At 42.0% G+C, this 24,746-nt stretch overlaps 1 protein-coding gene across 3 annotated transcripts in view; it reads right to left on the bottom strand.

Moving 5' to 3' along the window:
• Positions 1–24,746, bottom strand: part of DPY19L3 (dpy-19 like C-mannosyltransferase 3) — a 69,869-nt gene that overhangs the window by 38,707 nt on the left and 6,416 nt on the right. For all 3 annotated transcript variants that reach the window (XM_019492936.2, XM_059713840.1, XM_006263264.4), the window contains exons 4-8: positions 7,623–7,713; positions 6,740–6,861; positions 3,532–3,677; positions 1,525–1,648; positions 687–821 (exon numbers count right to left, since the gene is read on the bottom strand). In XM_019492936.2, the coding sequence (XP_019348481.1) occupies positions 687–821; positions 1,525–1,648; positions 3,532–3,677; positions 6,740–6,861; positions 7,623–7,713 (618 nt within the window). The remainder of the gene's footprint in view (positions 1–686; positions 822–1,524; positions 1,649–3,531; positions 3,678–6,739; positions 6,862–7,622; positions 7,714–24,746) is intronic.

Below are 24,746 nucleotides of genomic sequence, written 5' to 3'. Positions count from 1 at the left end.
GCCTACAGGGGAGAGAGACTGCAGAGGGTAGGGGGCACAGGTGGCAGGAATGAAAGGTACTGCGGCAAGGGGGGAAAGTAGTGGGGGGTAGGGGGAAAGGGGGCCAGCTGTGCACCCACTGCTACCAGCTTCCTGCAGTTGCTTTCCCCACTGTATCAGTGCAGGGGACAAAATTAAGATGACCCTCTGATAATCAGATTCTAAACAAGGAAAATTATAACAAATTTATATATTTTCCATGTCTATAATCTATTTATTAGGGGACTGTCTTAAATTCAAGATAGTTTGGGATTCAACTAAATATAGTATATTAATACTTTATACATTCTTCTTCTAATTGTCCTTGGAATCTTGATTTTTGTTTTTAGATGATAAACATCCAAGAAAACGTCCACGCAGTTTAACTTTTGTGTAGCTTAGCAACAGATAACTTTGCACAGAGCTTTTTTACTATAGCTCTTTGTTAGAAGTGACAGAAAAAGATTCCAAGTGGACAACGGGGAAAAAAGGCATACATATTTAACTTACTCAGTTCTAGCCCCCTATAGTTTACAAAACTAATTGCTTAAAGGTACATTAAAGTGCAATGCATGTTATACTACTTCTGAGAAAATACAGTCTTATAAAAGGAACACATCACAGATTGGAAATGGGGAAAGACTGCTTATTTTCAGGAGTAATCTTACCTTTGCTGTGGGAAGCATGTCAAGAGAGTCCAATATAAATAATACTAATGCTTGTATCAGCATCATAAACTGATTAAATTGCCAAGTCAGGCTAAAGAGGAATGTTGATAAAAACACCACCAGAAGTGTCAGTCTCTGGAAAAAAGAAAACTTTTATTCAAATGATGTTACTTCCAATTTAAAGCTTTAAACAAAAAAAGTTTAGATTAAAAAAAAAATGTATCGCTAAAGCATTCCATTGAAAAGTGTTAACAGAGGTCACTCAATAATTGATTGCTGGAAGATAGCCAGATTGACATAGAATATTTGTGACTATTCAAAATTAGACACTGCAGTTTTGTACCTGGAGAAAAATAGTGTCATGGACATATTTTTAATCCAAAAGCTCATATATACCTTTTGAATTAGTAAAGTAAAATATAATCAATGGGGAAGGCATTCTTTAATGCTTAAGTCTCCAAAAGGCTTTTTCTTAAATGATTCTGACAGCCTCTAACATTACCTCAAAGACTTAAAACTATTTCCACTTCCTTTGTAACATCATTTCTAACTATAAAATCTCCTTTTAGAACAATTTAATTTGTAAATGTTTTCAACACTAGTATTATTAGTGAAGTCTTATTTCAGCTATGTCCAAATTAAGTGTAGGTTTTTTTAGGCAACAATTTCTTCTTCCATCTATATAGTTCCTTGTACATTTCTATTATTATAAGGGTTTAATAAAAGTAGGTGCTTTTGTTCTGAATTATAGTTGGTTATCTGCATATGTTCTCTTTCAACAACCTGCCTGTTATTTCTTATATTAGTGCTGCGATGTCAAAATGTTAGAAATACTTACTTCATGAAGAGGTCGTAAATGAGGTCTGAGGAGGTATGTGATTGCTGCTATTTGAACTGCAAAGAATGGCAGTGCCCAATTCTCTCTTAACGGAATGGTGAATTCTACTCTTGTAGTATCTATTCTATACAAAACAAATGAAGAGTCACAAATACACAAGCAAAACTATATCTCCTGCAAAGAATGTTGCATTTAAAATGGACTACTTTCAGGATATCTAGACACATTTTTTTCTCCATTACGTAGCTAACTAGCAAGTCCCTTAAAAGTTGTCAAAATAACGTTCCAGAATTCATTTCTTGGTTTTTGTGACATCAGTTCTCTTTTGTAACTTTAACTTTCTTTGTTGTCAGAGTGCTGCTACCATGGAGCCCAGCCTTCCCTTAGGCAACAGAGCAAGTGGGAGAGGTCCCTTCCAGCCCTAATGTCTATGAAATCTATGAAAGGTTGGCAATTTTCAGATCAATGGCAATGTTTTTCTGCAGTTTGGTTTGCATCAGGCACTTGTAGGACTAGATAGCTGTCATTTCCTTTTCTATAATCTAATTGTAATTTAGTTGGTTTGTATTAATGGTGTAACTGAATGACGCTGATCTGGACAGACTTTTGATCATTCTCATAACATTTCAACACTTTAGGAACTACTACCGAAAGTCAGAAGTGCTCACTCAGCAGTTATTTCTGGATCCCTAAGCAAATGTAAAAAAAAATCCAATGTCCATTTTTCCTTATGTAGCCATAATGTTTGCTTAAAGCTATTTAATCTGAAAATTGCTAAGAAAACTAATCACACTACTACATACATATAAAGAATAATTCTGTAACTGGCATGCTTACAGACAAAATCCTTTGCAATTGCTGATTAATATATTAAACAATTGTGATAAAACTGACATTGTACTTGATTAAGTTACAGAAAACAACCACAAGCTCTGGATGCAGCCTCAGCCTCATTTCAGGTGTTCCACAGTGGCCTAAGCCAACGTATCTTGCTCATTATTTTTCCCTGAATTCACAATCTTAGAGTAGTACAGTTGCACATCAGATCCAAGGCCACATTTTTCTTGTCTCACAAAACCAATGGCATATCTGTGTTAAGGAAGTGGGTAGACTTAAGTGCTAGTAACCCTGATGTGCCACCACTTAAGTGCTGGTTAGGGGCCTGCAGGCAAAGCCCTACAAGGAAAGATTGAGGGCCCTGGATCTCTGCAGCCACCGCAAGAGAAGGCTGAGAGGTGATCTTGTGGCTGCCTACAAATTAATTTGGGGGGGGGGAAAGCAGCAAGGAATAGGAGATGCTCTGTTTACCAGGGCACCCCTTGGAGTAAGTAGAAACAACGGCCACAAACTGATGGAGAGCACATTTAGGTTAGACATCAGGAAGAACTTCTTTATGGTAAGGGTTACCAGAATCTGAAATGGGGTTCCAAGTGAGGTGGTGCTCTCCCCTACCTCAGGGGTCTTTCAGAGGAGGCTAGACATGCACCTGGCTGGGGTCATCTAATCCCAGTGCTCTTTCCTGCCGAGGGTAGGGGGTCAGATCTGATGATCTATTGAGGTCTCTTCTGACCCAAACGTCTATGTATCTATGAAAACTGTGGGCAGCTGAAACAGCCAACCCTGGGGCATCTATGTTAGAGCAGCCCTTAGATACTTTAACTTCATCCTGGCGGTTCTAGGCCAGTAAAGCTGAGCAGCATTACTTACTATCTAAATGGCTACCAGATACTTATACAGCCCAGGGAAATTAAATACGGCTGTATTTTTCTAGCCTGATCTCAACCAGGACACTGGATTCAACCCTCCTAAAATGTTTTACTCTAACTTTGCAGCTTCAGCCCATTCTAATTATATTTAACTATTTTAAAATGTTTTCTGGCTAATCTAAAGAAAACTCTTGCTGCTATGGTATGTTATCTCTTGCTCCAATTAATCTAGAGAATAGTTTGGTACATACTTTACTGTGACAATTAAACTTTAGGAAGAATAGATGTTAGTTATACTAACCTGTTGATAATATACCAGAAAGCTGCTAATAAGCCTGAAAGCCATGTTCCACTGAGAAGCCAGCTGGTTATGTACAAAGCAATGACATAAACAGCCTGAAGTCCAAACAAAGTATAGATATAAAAATAAACAGGCTCTAAGTATTGCTGTAAAACAGAGGAATATTGAAGTTGGTATAAAATAGTGAAAAATGCTTTAAACGGATTTGAATTAAAAAAAAAATAGTCCTATACAAATTCAAACCATTAAAAGGCCAACCCCCCCAACCAAAAACATGATTTGCTTAAAATAAAATCTTTACAATTATTTTAATTGATAATTCATTAAAAAATAGATTAAGTCCATAATAAAGTTGAACTGAAACACAAAGTTATCTAGTTAAAATGCCAACTTATACCCTCAGTCCCACTTCAGTATCTTGTCCATTCACAGGGTGCATCTACACGTGCAATTAATGCAAAACAATAAACTCTGGAGCAATCTGAGCTGGAGTAAACTGTTCCCAGGCACAGTGTCTACATGTGCTCCCAAGAGAGCAGCATCTGAGAGAATATGGAAAAGGCCTGGAGGGGGTCAGCTATGGACTCTGGGTGGCGGCATCAGATGGCAGAGGGGCTGGTTGGGGCACAAGGGTATAAGTATGAAAGTGTGGAGCTGTGTGGCTAGGTGGCAGGCAGGAGTCTGGACCCTGGCTGGCTGGGCTGACCAGGTGCAATTTATGTCTGTGGTCATCATCTACACATGTGCTTAATCACAGTTATTTACTCCTCTGTAAGACTGTACTGTCCTCAACAGTACTATCTTAGAAGACTGGAAGAAGGCCAATGTGGTGCCTATCTTCAAGAAAGGGAGGAAAGTGGATCTGGCTAACTATAGGCCCATTAGCCTGACTTCTATCCCAGGGAAGATCTTAGAAAAGTTTATTAAAGAGGCCATCCGACGCCAACATCTTAAGGGATAGCCAGCACGGGTTTGTTGCGGGTAGGTCTTGCTTGACCAATCTCATTTCCTTCTATGACCAGGTGACCTATCACCTGGACAAGGGAGAAGAGATTGATGTCATATATCTTGACTTCAAAAAAGCCTTCGATCTGGTATCCCATGATCGCCTCTTGGAGAAACTGGCCAATTGTTGCCTTGGGTCCTCCACAATCCACTGGCTGGAAAATTGTGGTCGGACCCAGAGGGTAGTAATTGATGGAAGTCACTCATCATGGTGTCCTGTGACCAGTGGGGTCCCCCAAGGCTCTGTCCTTGGACCCATACTGTTCAACATCTTCATTAATGATGTGGACACTGGAGTCAGAAGCGGACTGGCCAAGCTCGCCAATGACACCAAACTTTGGGGCAAAGCATCCACACCAGAAGACAGGCGGGTGATCCAGGCTGACCTGGACAGGCTCAGCACGTGGGCAGACGAGAATCTGATGGTGTTCAACGCCGATAAATGCAAGGTTCTCCACCTTGGGAAGAAAAACCCACAACATCCTTATAGGCTCAGCAGTGCTATGTTGGCTAGCACTATGGAAGAAAGAGACTTTGGGGTCATCATTGACCACAAGATGAACATGAGCCTGCAATGCGATGCTGCGGCTAGTAAAGCGACCAAAACGCTGGCTTGCATTCATAGATGCTTCTCAAGCAAATCCCGGGATGTCGTTCTCCCCTTGTACTCGGCCTTGGTGAGGCCGCAGCTGGAGTACTGCGTCCAGTTTTGGGCTCCACAATTCAAAAAGGATGTGGAGAAGCTTGAGAGAGTCCAGAGAAGAGCCACGCGTATGATCAGAGGTCAGGGAAGCAGACCCTACGATGACAGGCTGAGAGCCCTGGGGCTCTTTAGCCTGGAAAAGCGCAGGCTCAGGGGTGATCTGATGGCCACCTACAAGTTTATCAGGGGTGACCACCAGCATCTGGGGGAACGTTTGTTCACCAGAGTGCCCCAAGGGATGACGAGGTCGAACGGTCGTAAACTACTACAAGACCGTTTCAGGATGGACATAAGGAAGAATTTCTTTACTGTCTGAGCCCCCAAGGTCTGGAACAGCCTGCCACCGGAGGTGGTTCAAGCGCCTTCATTGAACACTTTCAAGAGCAAACTGGATGCTTATCTTGCTGGAATCCTATGACCCTAGCTGACCTCCTGCCCTTTGGGCAGGGGGCTGGACTCAATGATCTTCCGAGGTCCCTTCCAGCCCTAATGTCTATGGCAGCACTAATCGGTTTTATTGCAGCCTAATGCTGCCACACATGTAGATGGTGATGCTTTACTATGCAACAAATCAGTCTACTCTGCAGTGAAGTGCACATGTAGATGCACCCACTAGGAGGGAATTCAACAGCAATAGGATGTCCACAAGGATTTTAGCAAGGGGTCAGGAACCAGGAAGCTTACATTTGCTCAGCTAGAGAATAGAGGCAAAGTGATGGAAGTTCCTCCTACAGTCCTAACATACTGGGAGAATTGGCAGCTCTAAGCCTTGTTACGTTCCATTACATTGTTCTAATGCTGTATTTGACCAAGGTGAACACAAAAGTGGAATTTTGCAGGTCTATTTCTAAGGAGGATGGAGATAAACTATTCTCGGGACAGGGCAAAGAGCATTGGTCTTAATTTGCAGCAAGGGAAATTTAGGTTGGATATTAGGAAGAACTTTCTCACTACCAGAGTGGTTAAGTACTAGACGAGGCTTTCCAAAGTAGTTGTAGAATAACCATCCCTGGACATTTTTAAGAGCAGATTAGACAAAAACATGATTGGGATGGTTTAGTCAGGGATAATCCTGCCTTGGGTAGGGGAATGGACCAGATGACCTCCTTCCAGGCCTACTTTTCTATGACTCTGTAAATAACAGTCTTTTTATCAACCTGGCCAAACCAATACTCATTCTTGAAACCCTGCACAAGCATACACAAAGAGAATAAGAGTTCAAAGACTAAAAATAACCATAAAGATACTTGCTCCTCTTTCAGGACCAAATCCAACATGGCAATGAACAAGTAATTTAAGCCACATTTGTGCATATAAAATTTGATTTTTCAATAAGTTTTCATGTGTGTTTGCATCTGAAAACAAAATGTAGTTTTTAAATTTGTAAAAATATTTAAGATATATATTCCTTCTGAGAAATGAAGTGAAATGAGGGCTGTGATTCACTAGGGAGCTTTTTCTGATACTTCTAGGAATTTAAAGCCATAATTAAATGCTTACCTGAATAGGAAGAATCTTATAAAGAATGCTGAGAAACACCTCCTGGTAAACATTCATTCGTTCAAGTATGTTGATTGTCCTCAGAGATTCTGTTTTATTGTCATGTATTAGGTCATGTAATCCTAAACATTAAAAATAAATAAAAGTAAGGGAATGTTGTTTTTATTTATTCCACATCCATGGTATAGTGTGAACTTTTCAAGTGTATTTTAAGGTCTTCTTTGAAAGATTTATGAAGTTTCTTTATCAAAGATTTGAAACACACTATTTTATCTGGCTGAGTTACAAAGACCCCAAAAAACTTCTTTGATTTTCCCAGTTATAATGATTCTTGGATGACTGCTATTGCAAGTGAATACGAAACATTCACTACTATACTTATATTCCCAATGTGGTAGAAACTGCAATGATAAATTATGTTTGCAGCAAAAGACTCGGGGTATTAAATATGAGGTGAGAAGCTGTGCACTTCTAAATCACTACGACAAATCCAACTAGGTTTGATATCAACAGTCACTACCAATTATAACAGATATAAGGTTAACATAAGCATAATTACTTAGAGATCTCACCCCAAATTCTAGATGATAATATATTACCACAAATAACCCAACTTGCACCATACTAGGTTATTATGTATTTTGTAACAATGCTTAGAACATTTAACCAGTCATGAGGGCCCCCCCTTCTGCTAGGAGCTTTATGTGTACACAATAGATATAACAATGCTTCTGTACCTGTGAACTACCTTCACAGGAGGCACTACACCCTTCTTCTGGCTAATCTATTCCTATACATTGTATAAATGCATCAAATAGCCTCCAGCACTTTTTTAAGCACAAAATTTATTTTTCTTTAAGTTAATTTGAACACCTTAAAATACCTTGTAGGATGGACGGAGCCTGCAGCATCTGTTTATAGTAGGAGTAATACAGTCCACATTCAGTCCTGAATGAAATTTCTCGTTCTACTTCCTGCAAATAAAATTTAAAAACCAAGCTACTTAAAGTACAACAATAAAACATAGCTTCTACTTGCATCCTGGTATGGTGTAAAGTTGTGTAATTTCACCAAATCAGTTTGTTAAATATTCAGACCTGCAAACTTTGGACCTGATTCTGTAAATTTTCTCATGTGAGTAGTCATTTCTTATATTTTAGTCCACCAAAGTCAGTAGGATTCTAGTGTGATAAACAATTACTCGGATGAGAAAGACTTGTAAGAGGGACCCTGTAATGAGAAAATCAAATTAGAATAGGAATGTTTGTATTACTCCCTTTAAACTTCAATTAAGCTTTTCTTTTGTCTCAACATTCCCTTTCATGTCAGGCACTCAGAATTTCTGGCTAAATGATAGAATTCATCTGCACAGTGACTATACATTGTCTAAGACTAAATGACTGGAGTTTATGGTGTCTGTGATTTAATCTGGATAAAGCCAAAGCTAAAATGGCAAATTAGGTCAGGGGAACAAAAAAGGTGGCAGAGGTGATACTACCTCTATCAGTGGGAGCTTGCCTGCCTTTGCAATTCCAACTGGAAAACTTGGGATACTACTGGTTCTTCATTTGTTATTGTTATAGTTCTGGGCAGTCAGGTAGCTGCAGTACTTAAAAGCCAGATTTTTTCAAAGTGCAAATGCTGGTTAGCAGGCTCCAACCTTTTCTTTTCCAGACGCAGGTGTCTCTGTAGCGATCCAAGTCTTTGCCACTTTGAGACTTGGTTAATCCAATATGCTCTACCTGAGGCTACATCTTAATACTGTTTAGAGACTTCAACTTGTGCGGAATGCATCTGCCCACTTGTTAAATGCTGTTTCTTACATGGAGCCAGCTGTTCAACACTTTATACTTCAGTTATAGGTTAAAACAACAATGGTTTCCTGTTTGTTTTCAGGTGTAAATGAAGATGATGATTTTAATCTATAAATCCTTAAATGAATTGTGTTCCGAGTATATCAAAACTTGACTGTCTTCTTACATGATGCTGCAATAGTTGAAATCTGGTGAGACATACAAGCTTAAATATCTTACTCTACGCGGAAAGATGCTTTCAGTAGGAGACTCTCATATTTCAGTTAATTTCCTCCACTTAGTTCATGAGTCTTGTAGGCTTACAGAGGCTTAACACTTGTTCAAAGCCTTGCATGAGTATATTTTAACAAAATAAATTACTTAAAACAATACAGCATGAGGTGAAAACATTTAGCTTTTTATCTTAATTTATTTTACCAATAATGATGAATTTTAGTAAATTATACATATTTTTTTAAAGTAGCACAGCAAAAGCCCTCATTTAAACACTAAATTAGAAGGCATTTATCTCTAGCTTTGAGAATCCAATAAGACTGCCATATGTGAAGCAAGCAATTAAAACATGAAGAAACCCCAACTAGATTTCTAAAGATAATCCTATTAATTCACCTTTCTTTACAAAAGAGCATAGCTGAATAATGGAATGGCATTGTTTCCCCAGCTTTTATGGTTGCCATTCTGGTTAGTACAATATTGCATACAATTTCAAGGCTTGCATCTCTTTTATACAGCAAAGCTGATTGTCTCACCTCTTTTCTTGGAATAGAATCAATGTTATTTCAGTGCTAACATAAAATAAAACAGAAAAAAGACTTCCAACTTCAGTGTTGTGCTGCTTGTCAAAAGCACACATTTTACTGAAGTCAACTGAAGCTATATTAACTAATCCAATACTAGGTCTGGTCTGAGATGAAGCAACAAATAAAGAGGCATCTAAAATCACCAGTCAGCCCACGCTTAACTTCTCCAGCTGCTTTGCAGCATACTTGAATATTACAACACCAGTAGAATTCACTGACATTAGTACTAATGCTAAAAGCCACATACTAAGCAAAATGAAAATGAGTAGGCTTGCACTAGGTCATTGGATAGTACAGCTGTGATTTCTAGTTTCTATTCATCATTACTGAAAAGTTTTCTAAGAACATAAAAAAAGCTGTTGCTTGTAAGTGCTAAAGAGAAGAAATCTTTAACATTTGGAATTTATTAAGGCGGGGGAGGGTAATCACAGAGGGGGATCTAATTAGCAAAAATGCATTCAAACATGATTAATTTGTAATCCTGGCACCAGCTGTATTCAACCAAATGCTATACTTTGAGACAAACACTAGTGAGTTTTACATCTGTTTCATGATAAGATAACATCTGCTTTATTCATTCACAACACTTTTCCAGTTCTGCAGCAATCTATATTTTTCCTAGTGTGCCATGTAAATAAGAACATATAGAGTTAAGGGTAAATATTTGAATGCATGCTTAACTATTACTGTATGTTCGATTTGCTCAAAGGCTTATCATAGAATCCAGCATGTCTCCTAGGAAAAAATGTGTGAGTAGCCTAAGACCTATTCTCACAGAAGCGTATGAAAGCAGAGTAAAGTGTAAAAGGACATTTTGGAGGATTTGCATGATAGTTTATGCAGTAATCTATCAAACACACTCCGACAATTGTAGTAAGCAGTGAAAACAACATACAAAGAATACAACATACTATGTCTACTCATAGTCAATATCCTGCTTTCCATACAAAAGTTTAGAACCAATGGGCACATCCCCACAAGTGGGAATGTGCATTTCCCTGGGGACAAACAACAGCAGTACAATATAGAATCATTGAAAATTAGGGTTGGAAAGGGACCTCCGGAGGTCACCTAGTCCAACACACTGCTCAAAGCATTAACTATATCATTCCAGCCAGGGCTTTGTTAAGCCAGGCCTTAAAAACCTCCTAGGATGGAGAGTCCACCATCTCTCTAAGCCTGTTCCAGTGCTTCACCACCCTCCTAGCGAGAAAGTTTTTCCTAATATCCAACCTAAACTTCCCTTGCTGCAATGTGAGATCATTGATCCTTGGTTTGTTATGTGCCATCACTGAGAACAGTTTAGCTCCTTCCTCTTTGGGACCACCCATTAGGTAGTCAAAGGCTGCTATCAAATCCTCCCTCAGTCTTCTCTTCTGCAGACTAAGCCCAGTTCCCTCAGCCCTTCTTCATAAGTCATATGGCCCAGGCCCCTAGCCATTTTCGTTTGCTCTCCGTTAGACTCTTTCCAACTTGTCCACATCCTTTCTATAGTGCAGGGCTTTGCGCATAGCTTTGCACAGTGGCAGTATCGTATCGTATAGTGCAGGGTCCAAAACTGGACACTGTACTCCAGGTGTGGCCTCACCAGTGCAGAATAAAGGGGAAAAATTACTTCCCTTGATCTGCTGTCAATGCTCCTACTAATGCAGCACAGTATGCCATTAGCCTTCTTGGCAACAAGGGCGCACTGCTGACTCATATCCATCTTACTGTCCACTGTAACCTCCAGGTCCTTTTCTGCACAGCTGCTGCTTGGCCAGTTGGTCCCAAGCCTGTAGCAGGGCGTAGGATTTGTTCCGTCCTAAGTGTAGAACTTTGCACTTCTCCTTGTTGAAGCTCATGAGAGTTCTTTTGGCCCAGTCCTCTAATTTTGTCTGAATCCTAGCCCTACCCTCCAGAGCATCTACTACACCCCCCAGCTTGGTTCATAGATTCATAGATGTTAGGGTCGGACGGGACCTCAATAGATTGAGTCCAACCCCCTGCATAGGCAGGAAAGAGTGCTGGGTTCAGATGACCCCAGCCAGAGGTCTATCTAACCTCCTCTTGAAGACCCCCAGGGCAGGGGAAAGCACCACCTCCCTTGGAAGCCCATTCCAGATTTTGGCCACTCTAACTGTTCTTCCTAATGTCCAGTCTAAATCTGCTCTCTGCTAGCTTATGACTATTATTTCTTGTAACCCCCAGGGGCGCCTTGGTGAGTACAGCCTCACCAATTCCCTTCTGCGCCCCCATGATGAATTTATAGGCAGCCACAAGGTTGCCTCTCAACCTTCTTTTGCAGAGGCTGAAGAGGTCCAGGTGCCCTAGTCTCTCCTCGTAGGGCTTGGCCTGCAAGCCCTTAACCATATGAGTGGCCCTTCTCTGGACCCTCTCCAGGTTATCCATATCCCTCTTATAGTGTGGCGCCCAAAGCTGGACACAGTATTCCAACTGTGGTCTGACCAGTGCCCGATAAAGGGGAAGTATCACCTCCTTGGTTCTGTTTGTCATGCATCTGCTGATGCACGATAAAGTGCAGTTAGCTTTGCTGGTGACTTCGTCACACTGACGACTCATGTTGGTCTTGGAGTCCACTAGGACTCTGAGATCCCTTTCTGCTTCCGTGCTGCCGAGCAGGTAATGTCCTAGGCAGTAGGTGTGCTGGACATTTTTCCTCCCTACGTGCAGCACTTTGCATTTCTCCTTGTTAAATTGCATTCTACTGTTCTCTGCCCATTTGTCCAACCTGTCCGGGTCTGCCTGTAGTTGTTCCCTGCCCTCTGCTGGTGTGTCCACTTCTCCCCACAGTTTTGTATCATCCTCAAACTTGGACAGAGTACACTTCACTCCCTCGTCCAAGTTGCTGATGAAGACATTTAAGAGTATCGGTCCAATACCGAGCCCTGCGAGACCCCACTGCCTATGTCCTTCTAGGTCGATACCAACCCGTCCACCACCACTCTCTGGGTACAACCCTCTAGCCAATTTGCCACCCACCGGACTGTGTAATCATCCAAGTCACAGCCTCTTAATTTGTTCACCACTATGGGGTGGGATACCGTATCGAAGGCCTTCCTGAATTCTAAGTAAACGATATCTACCCCTACTCCTGCGTCCAGGTGTTTTGTAACCTGGTCATAAAAAGAGACTAGATTAGTCAGGCATGATCTACCTGCTACGAACCTCTGCTGGTTTCCCCTCGGCATAATTTTTCCTGCTGGGCTCTCACATATATGAGCCTTAATAATCTTTTCAAAGACTTTACCAAGGATGGAGGTGAGACTGACTGGCCTGTAGAGAGGACTGACTGGCCTGTTAGTTCCTAACCTGTTCTTTTACCACTGAAGGCTGCTCACCTTCTCCCTAAACTGTGCTGCCTGATGCAGCAGTCTGGGAGCTGACCTTGCTTGTGAAGACCAGGGTAAAAAAAAAAGGCATTGCATACTTCAGCCTTTTCCTCATCATCTGTCACTAGGTTGCCTCCCCCATTCAGTAAAGGACCCACACTTTCCCTGAACTTCCTCTTGTTGCTGACATATTAGAGAAACCCTTCTTTGTTACCCTTTACATCCCTTACTAGCTGCAACTCCAATTGTGCTTTGGCCTTCCTGATTTCATCCCTGCATGCCCAAGCAATATAATACTCCTCCCTAGTCATCTGTCCAAGCAATATGTGCCACTGCTACCTGTCCCCAGGGAATGCCTGTACACAGGCACTCTGGCACATGGCATGCTTCCCCAGGTAGGGTAAGGGTGGCTATGGCCAGCACCTGAGCTGGCCCAGGCAGCCTTGCCTGGAGTCTTGGGGGTCTCCAGGGGCTGCAGCTGGAGTGACTTGGTAGCAGGGAGCTTGGCTGGCAGCCAGAGTGTGGCTCTGGCTAGCTAGGCTCTGGTTTTGGGTGGCACATGCTGCCACCGTGTGCACCACCCCGCTTTTAGGCGTGGGTTTTTTTGCATTGGGATTTCCCATTGTCAAAACCCACCCTGGACTGTAAATTAGCAGCACAAAGAATGCCTATGTGTGCAGTGCATGTGGTGCCACAAACATGTCTGCGGCATCGCATACTGCATGTGTGCACTCATGTGGACGCCCAATGACTCTAACTCCCTTAACCAAATCATCCAAAATACAGGAAAACAGCTTAAGTGTGCTCTGAGACTTTCTCCAAACAGCAAAAGTATATATTTAATTATACTGTCTGCCTTTATTTAGCTTAGTTTGATTCAACAACACCAAATATAGTTTGTGCACTATGAAAGATTTTTATTATTTTCAATTTTTAAATTTAATCCAGATCAGTTAGATTAACAAATCTCCTCAACTTTACAAGTAAAAACTCAATATAGGCAGCTGCTATTATTGTTCCAGGTTGCAAACAGTGCCCTCAACAAACATATTTGGTTAACATACAAGGTCTCTTGGCTGGTTAACCTCAGACCCATCTGTTAGAATGGCAAGGTTCCTGCTCAAATATTGATCAGAGTTTTGATACTGGGTGCAGGTGCCAAGCAACAGGTTTACATATATGGGTGGCTAAACACTGGAAGTGACACTTCAAGAGGACTGCACCAAAGAATTGTTTCTACTTAGGGTTTCTTCCTCCTCATGGATTATAGCTGTTCATTTATTTGTGGTATTAAGGAAACTGGTTTTGTTCACCTCCATTTAGGATTCTGCATATGAAAGTGAAAGACGTGAGCAGTTTATTTACCAGAACAAGGAAGGCCTTCAAGATTTAAATCCTACTTCTGGCAAAGATTTTAGGCCACATTTTAACTTTACTCCGATTCTGACTAGTAAAACTGTATTGAAATAAACACAGTATCATTAATCTTAAGAGCTTGTATATACAGAAAAGCCAATGATTATATACAGCTCTGAAGCTTATGTAGGCAAATGAGAGTATGTTGAATCCCTGTGTGGAGGCCCTTCAGAACTGCAGTGGCATTAAAGTACTGTTGCTTAAGGTGAGCGTAACTAAAGTTAGTGCACAGGAGGAGAATGAAGCCCAATGTTTTATCTGTCATCTACCATCCCGCCAAGAAAACTGAACATATACTCTTATGATCACTGCTAAATATATGTGCAAACATGATCCTCAGCTGCACTTGGCAAAGTGCCCTACATTCTGGTTTTTCACTCATGAACCCTTGCAAGAGGTCATGGTCACAGAAATATTATTGTTTGTTACGTAACTAACTTGTAGCATATATCTCAGTCCTTGGATATGTTTTCTTCTTAACTGTCTTCCCTTACTCCAATGACCATGGCAAAATCAGATAAATATAGGCGAGTGTATGTACTTAACTCATCTAAATGCGACAAGACTCACTTGTACCACAGCAGTTGCAACCACTAGTCTCCTAAAAGCAAGCAATCCTCAAAGTAGTACTTTACTGTCAGACAAACTCATTGTTGTGTGAAATCATTATTGCTAGATATTGGAAATTGGGTTTTACGACTGGCTTTCCACAGTACAACTGACACCTCATTTTTGTAAGAAGGCCATCACAAATGGTAGGTTCATAAATGTCAATTGCAATGATTATCTTTATTTTGAGTTAGGATACATAGCTATAAAGGATAACTACGTTTCACTTTTAGTTTTGGGAACTGAATAAAATTGGTGGATCTTTTACACAATTCTATAACCAGGCAATTGAGAAGTATAGTAATAAATGCTCTATATTGGAACACTGGATAAGAATTGGATTTTCATCTTACGAACTTAAGTAGTTTATACTTGAAACTTGTGTTAGTTCAGTGGCCCAAAATGAACTCTAACTGGTCAAAGACCATCACTGGACAATTTCTCGTGTACGTGTACAGGGGAGGTGAAAGCTTGACAATGGAGAAGGTAAAGTAACATAGCAACCTTCCCCAGTGCCCTGCAGAATCACACTACGATTATGTAAGTCAGCGAGGTTCAACCTTTTTGGCTGGTGGGCTGGATGGGCAGTGCCCAGGCCAAATCCAGCCAGGGGTCCCGACAAGAGGCAGTTGCAGCAAAATCTCATCCAGCCGCACAGAGTGGGGCAGGGGACATCTCGGCTCTAACCTGGCCCTGCGGGTGGGAGGGAGAGGACCCAGCCCCATGGAGGAAAGGGGCATGGCCCAGCCCCACAGGGGAAAGGGTTGTGGACCACCCCCAACCCAGCCCCATAGGGGAGGAGGTGTGGCCCAGCCCATGGAAGAAAGGAAGCATGCCCCAGTCTCAACCTGGCCCTGAGGGGGGAGGGGGCGTGACCCAGCCCTACAGGGGCAAAGGGATTTGACTCAGCCCTGCAGGAGAAGGGAAGAGACTAAGCCAGCCCCAACCTGGCCCCAGGGGAAAAGGGGACGTGGCCTAGCCCTGTTCAGCCCAGGGGGAGGAGTGTGGCCTGGTTTCATCCAGCCACAGGGGTAGGAAGAGGGACCGTGACCTGACTCCAACCTACTGCACGGAGCTTGGGAATTTAACAGCAGGGGCGGGTAGCCATATTTACTGCCACTACTCCTCTGCTGTCAAATTTCCCAATCCATGGGAAGCTCTATGGGCCGGATACCTATGGTTCTGCAGGCCATATTTGGCCTGCAGGCCATATTTGGCCCACAGGCCAGGGGTTGAGCACCCCTAAGTTAAAGTTGTCCCTTGAAGCTTCAACCTGAATTAGGGCTAAAGCCGCACAGCTATGGACAAGAGACACAAATGATTACTAACAGCATCACTTCTCCACTGTACCCAAGCAGAGCTCAGATCCAACACACTGGAGAGGCAAGCCCTAAACCAGTGATTCTCAAATCAGGGTACCACAGATCTTGAGGTGCCCTGAGATCCTTTCAATGGTGCCACAGGATGCCATGCAATGTTAGCCCTGTTAGATGTGAAAACATGACAAAATTAAACTGAGAGATTTCAAATTGGAATTCACCGTGCGAACATTCTGATCTGTTGTGGTCTGAATTCTCTGCAACAGAAGATTTGCTCCATTATTTTTCTGCAGTTAAAAAATGAGGGGCGCCTCAAGCCTCTTGAGGGATGCCTCGCATCTAAAAAGGTTCAGAACCACTGCCCTATACAGATAACTGAAAAAAGGTCTTTCTGATACATTTTTAAATGCTAATACGTTCCTTGTATACCAGAAAAAGAACAGAGTGCACACCTACAGTAAAATATAAATGTTCTTCACAGATCCCACTAGATTAGGTTCATTAGCGACCTCATAATTGAATTGTTGAAATGTTACGAAAAATAAAAATGATGTTGATTGCATCCAAAAAACTGCAACTGTACTTATTCAAATTGTAACATAACTATAGTTTTCAATATTATTTTATATAAAGTGTTGCTTGATGATAAGGGATTATCAAATGACTACTGAATTATGGGAATTGGGTCAGATTCTTACAAATCATGTGCAATCAAATTCAAGGTTATGGGTTACTAAACTCTCTCCATTAAGAAAATGATTAAGGTTCACTGTTATAAAAATGTTCGTGCCTTTCAGCTTGCTTTCTTCCTTTGTTCATGCTAAGTAACTTCTTAAAAATCTCTAGAATTGGAAAACTACATATCATTTTATTTGTCATTTAGTCAAGCTACTCAAATGTAGTTCCTTTAATTGTTCCTTTTCATGGACTGAAGAGAGTAATTTATCAGTTTAGGTTATGTCTTGAATTCCCTCTAAAAGAGTGACATAGTTGCCCAGATTTGGACATAATATTTTGTGCAGTATCACAGATTATGAGGACACAGGTGCTCTCAGCTCTTTAAGTGAGTAAATGCTAGTTTTAAATAGTCGATTTAAAACACACTGATTTTGATTCTATCTTACATTGCAAACTCATATGCAGTTTGATCTGCACTGTGGTAAGATTATCTGAGCATCAATGTCTCAAAAATTCTCCTTCTAAATGCTTATAGGTATTTCAAAAAAGTTCTTAAAGAAATGATTTGTGGTTCTTTAAGATATTCTGAAATCATCTGAGAGAGCTGAGTCAAGACTAAGTTTCAGGATTACAATGGTGACACTAGTGCAAACTGCAGTCATGAATCAGGCTCTTTGAGCATATAATTTGTTCTAGTTCATTTGAAACTTTTAAACTTGTCAGATGCTTGCTGGCTTTTACTGGTATGTCTACCCTGTCAGCCTGGGGTGTGGGGGGAGGAGGTTGCTCTAAAGACAGAGAGAGGTAGTTAGCTGTGTTAGACTGAAGTCAGGTAGAAGGCAAGGTAGATTTGCACCTTATAGACTAACTCAGAGATGCACAAGGGTTCATAAGCAGCATCTTACTTCATCTGCTGCTTATGAAAGTTTATGCATCTCTGATTTATTAGTCTATAATGTGCAAATTTACCCTGCCTTCTTCTTTAAAGGGCACCTTACTTTACCTGTTCCCATTTGAATACACCCTGCTGCCTTTCAGATACATAGGAGATAAAGGTCAAAAGTAGGGGTGCATGATAAAAGATTTTTTGGGCCAATACTGATGGCCAATGAATGACCAGCCATATTGGCCAAAACCAATCCGATTGCCAATATGTAGCCGGGTAGCTTGGAAATCAGTGTCCAGCTGGTAAATTTCCTGGGGGGAAGGGGCATGGGAGGAGGAAGGGGCATAGGGGGGCAGATTGAGGCCCCTGTAGCGAGGGAGGGTGTGGGGCTGGGACAGGGACAGGGACAGGTGCTGCCCAGCCAAGGTGGGGTGGGGCTCTCACCACTGTGTGAACCCCCGGGGGAGGCATGTGCTCCCTGAATCTGTGTGCGAGCCAAAGGTGGGCTGCCACTGCGTGCTCGCACTTGAGGGCTATGCTAGGCTCTGTCCTGGTGGATGTACTTGGGTGGGCAGCAGGAGTGCTGGGAAAGGGGCTAGAGCCACTGCCGTAGCCTCCCTGTACATCCCCTCCCAGCAATGCTGCCACTTGCCCCACCTGGCCAAAGCGCAGCCGCCAGGAAGAGCCTGGTGTAGCTCCCAAGAGCAAGCGCGCAGCGGCAGCCTGTCTTCGCCCTGAGCACAGATCTGCGGGCACATGCCCCCCATACCTCCCCCAGGGGCAACTGCAGCAGTGGGAACTACTACCCTCACACCCCCCGGACGAGCTGCTGTATCTATCCTGTGCCCACCCTGGCTGGGCAGTGCCTGACTCTGCCTCAGCCCCACTCCTTCCCTCACCATGGGGCCTCCACCTGCCCTGCCCCATGCCCCTTCCTCCCCACAGACTTACTGGATGAATGCTGCTCTTCCAAGCTGCCGGGCTGCACTTCTGGCTATGTGCATGTTGCAACTGCGCACATGCACACAACATTTATCAGTGACATTATTGGACACATCAGCCAAAAAAAGCAGATTGCCAATAATGTCAGTTTTCCTTTTATTGGTGCAGATATGATATGGACTGATGTATCAGTGCACCTCTTGTCCAAAGTGACTTCAGCAACTCATTTCCACATTCAGTGCATGTAAGCAGGGCATGCATGAAAGTGATCTTCCTTTGGAGAGCCAGGGATGTGGTATAAAGTAAAGTGTTCCACCTCAGGACAAGCAACCCCCAACACACTTACAGGCTTGGCAGCTCCAAACTGACTAGCACTATGAATGAAAGGGACCTGGGGGCAATAACAGACCACAGTAGGAATATGAGCTGGCAGTGCGATGCTGTAGCCCACTGATGATGCATGGGGGGAGGGGGTACATGCCCCCCCTGAGATTGGCCCTTGCCAGCCAGGGAGTGGGGAGCACCATCCGTGGTCAGCGCTCCCCCAAGCAGCGGTGGTGGCACTTCCGGTTTTCCTGGCGGCACTTCTGGCTTTGCTGCTGGCACTTCTGGGGTTGGCGATTGGCCACTGGGGGAATCCCAGTCAGTGATTGGCCACTGGTGCCCGCCCCCAGAGTCAGGAGGCACCAGTTGCCCATGCTGTAGACAGTAAGGCAAACAATACTCTGGCATGCATCAATTGATGCATCTCCAGCAAAACCAAGGAGGTGATTCTTCTGCTCTATTCAGCACTGGTGAGACCGCAGAATACTGGAATACTGCGTCCAGTTCTGGGAACCACACTTTAACAAGGACATGGACAAGCTTGAGAGCGTTCAAAAAAGAGCCACCTGTATGATCAGAGTCTTACATGGCAAGCCATGTGAGGAAAGGCTGAGAGGGGACCTGGTAGCAGCTTACCACTACACTAGGGGAGTACATCAAGGGCTCAGTGACGAACTGTTCACCAGGGCACCCAAGGGGAAAACCAGAAGTAATGGCCACAAACTCCTGGAAGACCGACTCAGGCTCAACATTAAGAAAAATTTCTTGACAGTCATGGTGTCCAGACTGTGGAATAAGCTCCCTCCAGAGGTGGTGCAATCACCTACCCTGGAAATCTTCAAGAGGAGACTAGATAGCCAGCTTGCTGGGGTCACCTGACCCCTAGTTATCTTTCCTGCTTGGTGTAGCGGCTGGACCCAGTGATCTTCTACGGTCTTACAATCTATGAATAAGCATATCCTAAAAGGAAGTATGGCCCAGATTTCCTTTTTGAAAAATCAGAAACCCTCCCAGATGATCCTCACCTGCTAGGGAAAAGAGGGGTCTGTTTGCTATTAGGCCCCACTATGGAACAGTCGCAGATATTTACTATTGGTAGGCTGACCATATATATGGAAGTTGGTCTTACCAGTTGATGGGGGTGGGACTGTGTACCAGGAAGGCAGAGGTGCACGCCGGGCAAGGCCCCTGTGTTTCTGGGACATCCATTTTAATTCAAGAGCCAGCCAGGACCAGCCTCTGAAATCTGAAACTGTCCCAGATAAACCAAGACATATGGTCATCCAGATTTTAGGCAAAATAACTTAGATTTGATGGGGGAGAGAAGCGGAGCTACAGAAGGATGGTTGGCTTCTGCATCCCTAGAAAATGGAAGTTTCCCACGGGTGGGAGGTGCCTTGACAGTCTGTATGGTAAAAGACAGCAGGAAAGAATAGGAAGCTGACTCTGGAAGGATAAAAAGCCATCTTAGTTTGGTCCCTTTTGAACCATTATTTAAGCTTGTTATTGACTGTCCATGTAGGGGTGCAAAGAGCGACTACTGAAGAAAGGTAGTAAACGCCAATAAAAGAGCAAAGAAAGACAGATCCCAAAACCTCTGCTACAAGGAGATTAAAAGGAGAAACTTTAACAAGGCAAATGGTACTGGGGAAAGCCGCAAAAGGTTGCATCAAGGCTAACCATATTATGTACCTCTTTATCCCACCTCCTACAGTTTGACATTTAGACTACATCAATATCTGTTCCATCAGTGAACAGTTTTCTTTCACACTGATATTTAAAAGCATTAAAACACAATTTATTAGCTGTCTGTTTTATGTAAGTTTGCACCATCTGGCTAATTGTAGCACATCCAAGATGGAAGAAAAGAATAAAAAAAATATTTCAATCCAGAGAGGAACTAGATGCCTTTATATTATTCTTATATTGACGTTTAGTAATGCCAAACATGTACAAATCATATATTGAGAATTTTACAGTCTATTCAGTTAGATCAGTTAGCAGAAAAAAAAGGATGAAAGCAAGTTACACTGATCCAAAATATAAAATGTCTAACTGAATCCTAAATTAATCTTTGCTTTAAGGGAGATTTTTCTTTGTTTACAACAATAGTGACGTTACAGGATTCTGTAGGTACTGGGGTTAATGAAACACTGAATGTGTTTAAACATGGATCCCATTCCAATATTCCATGTTTAATAAAATTAAGGCAAAATAACCCCTCTACTTTATTAACCAAGCCACACAATAATTGTGTATGTCAAAGATTAGATTATACTCTCTCTCTCTAAGGAATTTATGCTGAGACATGCAATAAAATAAAGCTTATTACTACACAACATTGAGGAAATTTTGTTAAAAATACAGAAATATATGCATCAGCCAAACTATAAAATATATGAGAAAATGCAGGTAGCTTCCATTTCATTTCAACATACATTTTAAAGGTCTAAATTGTTAAAAACTACGTTAAATTTAGTTAAACACTAGAATTCACTGCCTTCATAAGTATATGGTATATGCTATCATTATGCATCAGCAGATGCATGACAGATAGAACCAAGGAGGTGCTTCTTCCCCTCTATGTGGTATTGGTCAGACCGCAGTTGGAGTACTACATCCAGTTTTGGGTGCTGTACTTCAAGAAGGATGTTGATAGACTCGAGAGGATCTGGAGAAGGGCCACTCGTATGGTTAGGGGCAAACTGACAGAGAGCAGATTTAGGCTAGATATCAGCAAAAGCTTCTTCACAGTAAAGGTGGCCAAAATTTGGAATGGGCTTCCAAGGGAGGTGGTGCTCTCCCCTACCTTGGGGATCTTTAAGAGAAGGCTGGATAGGCATCTGGCTGGGGTCATCTGATTCCAGCACTCTTTCCTGCCTGATCTGTTGAGGTCCCTTCCAACCCTAGCATCTATGAATCTAGAAAATACTGACATTTTATAAAACAATGAAAAAGCAAGGAAAAAAATATGCAGAGTGAAGAACCTACTCAATATGTGGATGCCCACATGCTTATCAGTTGCACAGATGGACATCAGGAAGAATTACTGGAGATAAAACAGTTATCAAGAAGCATAACTTTTACAGGTTCTTCATCTCTATTTATTGTGAATGTTATGTGAAGAGAAGAATAAAACATATTAGAACTTGTGCCTATAAGATTTGCATTTGTAGAACAGTGTTTCCTTGACTAGCTTAAGGAAACTGTGCGCTAAGATACACTTTCTAAATAATATTAAATTTGGGAGGGTCTGTGTTAACTTAAGCGAAAGGATGGTTAGTCCTCAACACAGGAACCATGTATTATTTTGACAAAGTATTCTGTAGAACAGGATATGGCCTGCAGACCAGATCCAACCCATGGAGCCCTAGGATCTGGCCTAAGGATCTCAGACAGACCTAGTAGGCTGCATGTAGCATGAGCTGCATTAGGAGGCTGTGGGGTACATGTTGCATGTGGCATCTGAGCTGGCCCCAGCCCTACATTGGCTCCAGGGCCAGACTGGGGCCACAGACTGTCCCTGAGTGGCAGAATCAGTATGTAGGGCTGGTGTGGCATGGGCAATGCATGCTGTGTGTGCCCTACATGTGTGCCATGTGCAGTGCAAGCCCTGAACTGGGGCTGACATGCACTGCATGTGGTGTGTGGGGCTGGATCTGGTGTACATGCTACATGTGGTACAGGGACTGATATGTGGTACGCACTATATGCAGCACCCTGCAAGACTGGCTCTACATGCTGGCTCTGGGGCCAGTCTAGATTGGGCCCATGCACTGGAGCCAGTGCACAGGGTCAGTTTGGCAGAGACACCTCATACAGTGTGTGCCCTGTGATAGCTTCACATGCAAGTCCTAAACTGGTGCCAGTGCATACTGCATGCAGCACTGGTTCAGGGTGCACCCTGCATGGGCTGCCTGAACCAGACTGGTCCAGTGAGGATGGTTTATGGGTCTGATCTGGCCTGCAGATTTGCCCCACACCCTTCATTTGGCCCACATAGCCAGATGAGTTTGACACCCTGCTTATTGAATTATATCATATTTAGTAATGTGAAGCAAAGTTTTGAGAAGTAATCTCTTATTTTTCATGTGCATTTTTTACATTTCTTTCATGTGTATATTTGCACATACAAAAATCATAACTGTTTGTAACCAATTTAGTTTTGTAAATGCACACCTGCAAGTATAAGTTTTGTACGTGTTATTTTTCAGGCTCACTGAAAGTTTGACCACTGTCATCTGTTTTGGAAAAATATTTTATTAGAAATGATACAACATAAGCATTCACATAGGTACATATGAATAGCATGCATTATAAAATGTTGTTTTTTAGGCCACGTATGTTTGCAAATGCATTAGAAAATACATGCAATTATAACAAAAAATAAGTCTTGAATTAAAAGCTCATTTTCTATATATGGGCAAGATGACTGAAGTTGCTTTATCACTGCAGTTACTAGTGCCATCTTGTGTCAGTTTGAACTAATTCAAATACTTAACACAATCATAAAATTACTTAAATTTTCCCAAAAGAAAATTTCTGTCCATTCATTACGATATGCAGATTTGTGGGTCTGTAGATTTACTCTAAAAAAGAAGACAGCCGAAAGCAAACCTCATACTTATCTGCGGTATATACCCAGGAACTCTACTTATGTCCAATAAAAGATACAAACTGTCACACAACCTTATTACACCTACAGCATTAATTGTTTCATTATGTTATAACTTTTAATTTGTTTTTGGAAACATTAAAAGATGTTAAAAGATAAAAAGTTGGTAATGTGCTGCATAAGCTGAAAGTCACCTTACAGTCTATACGGCATAAAATATATTATAGTACAGTACAAATGCTAAGAGATTTTTAAGTCTTCAAAAGGAAAATTATCTGTTTGTTTTTCTGATTAATTTTAGATATGGATACAACTGGCTTTTCTTCCTTGGCAAAGAATTCTGGGAAAAATGTCAGTATGGGATCCAGTGAAAAGGAAATCCCATACATGCAACATAGGATCTGCAGCTGTGTAACTAATCCTACCTAAAACTTAAGCTTGAGGAGGTAAGTCTTTTGAATGAGGATTTGGCCAAGAACCATTTTTACTTAAGTAGAGGATCTGTTTGTGTTAAGTTCTGTTTGCTGGATAAATTATTTATTGTCCCTATGGAGAGAGTCTGTGTTCTTAGAACTGAACTGCTGAGCCAAATTTGCTTCTATTGGCATAGGGATGTGTGCATTTTTCTGCATTAGCCACATCCTTTGCACTTAAGGAGTTCATAAGTGTGCAGGAGAACAAGCTTCAACCCTTGAAAAAGGATTTTACCATTCCTAACCTTCCTTTGGGGACCCAGTTGTCATGGACAGTATTTTAATTCCACTGTTGGCTTCACTAAATTTTACTGTGGTGCTTGCTGAGAGTATGCAGAGGAAATAGCGTATTTTCTGGCAGCCTTAGCTACACTTCCCAAAAGTCCTTTATGCCAAGTTTCCAGCAGATAGGACACAAACCTTCTCTGGTGGATTTTGGCCATGAGTTGTGATTTATACAACAGCAGATGGCAATAAACCAAAAATAATCCTTTCAGAAGTGCTTGTCCTACTGGCAGAGAAAAGAATAGGCCCATCAGAACCTCAAGGGAGAGAAGAATGGGGTAGTTATTACATATTTAATTCCCATTTCAGGTACTGTATTAAACAACAAAAAGAAGACATATAAGGATACTTGGTTTAGCAGTCTGAGCAGGTCACTTGAGTTTAAGAATTCAATTGTTATCTCTGCCACTGATTTAAATAACCTGTGTGTGCCTCAACTTACTCCACTATAAAATGCAGTTAATACTTTCCTTATTCACAGGATATGAAGCTTAATGTGTGAAAAGTACTCTGA

This window comes from Alligator mississippiensis, chromosome 10, assembly GCF_030867095.1.
Source record: "Alligator mississippiensis isolate rAllMis1 chromosome 10, rAllMis1, whole genome shotgun sequence".
NCBI classification, from domain to species: domain Eukaryota; kingdom Metazoa; phylum Chordata; order Crocodylia; family Alligatoridae; genus Alligator; species Alligator mississippiensis.
This window is presented reverse-complemented; position numbering and strand designations above follow the sequence as displayed.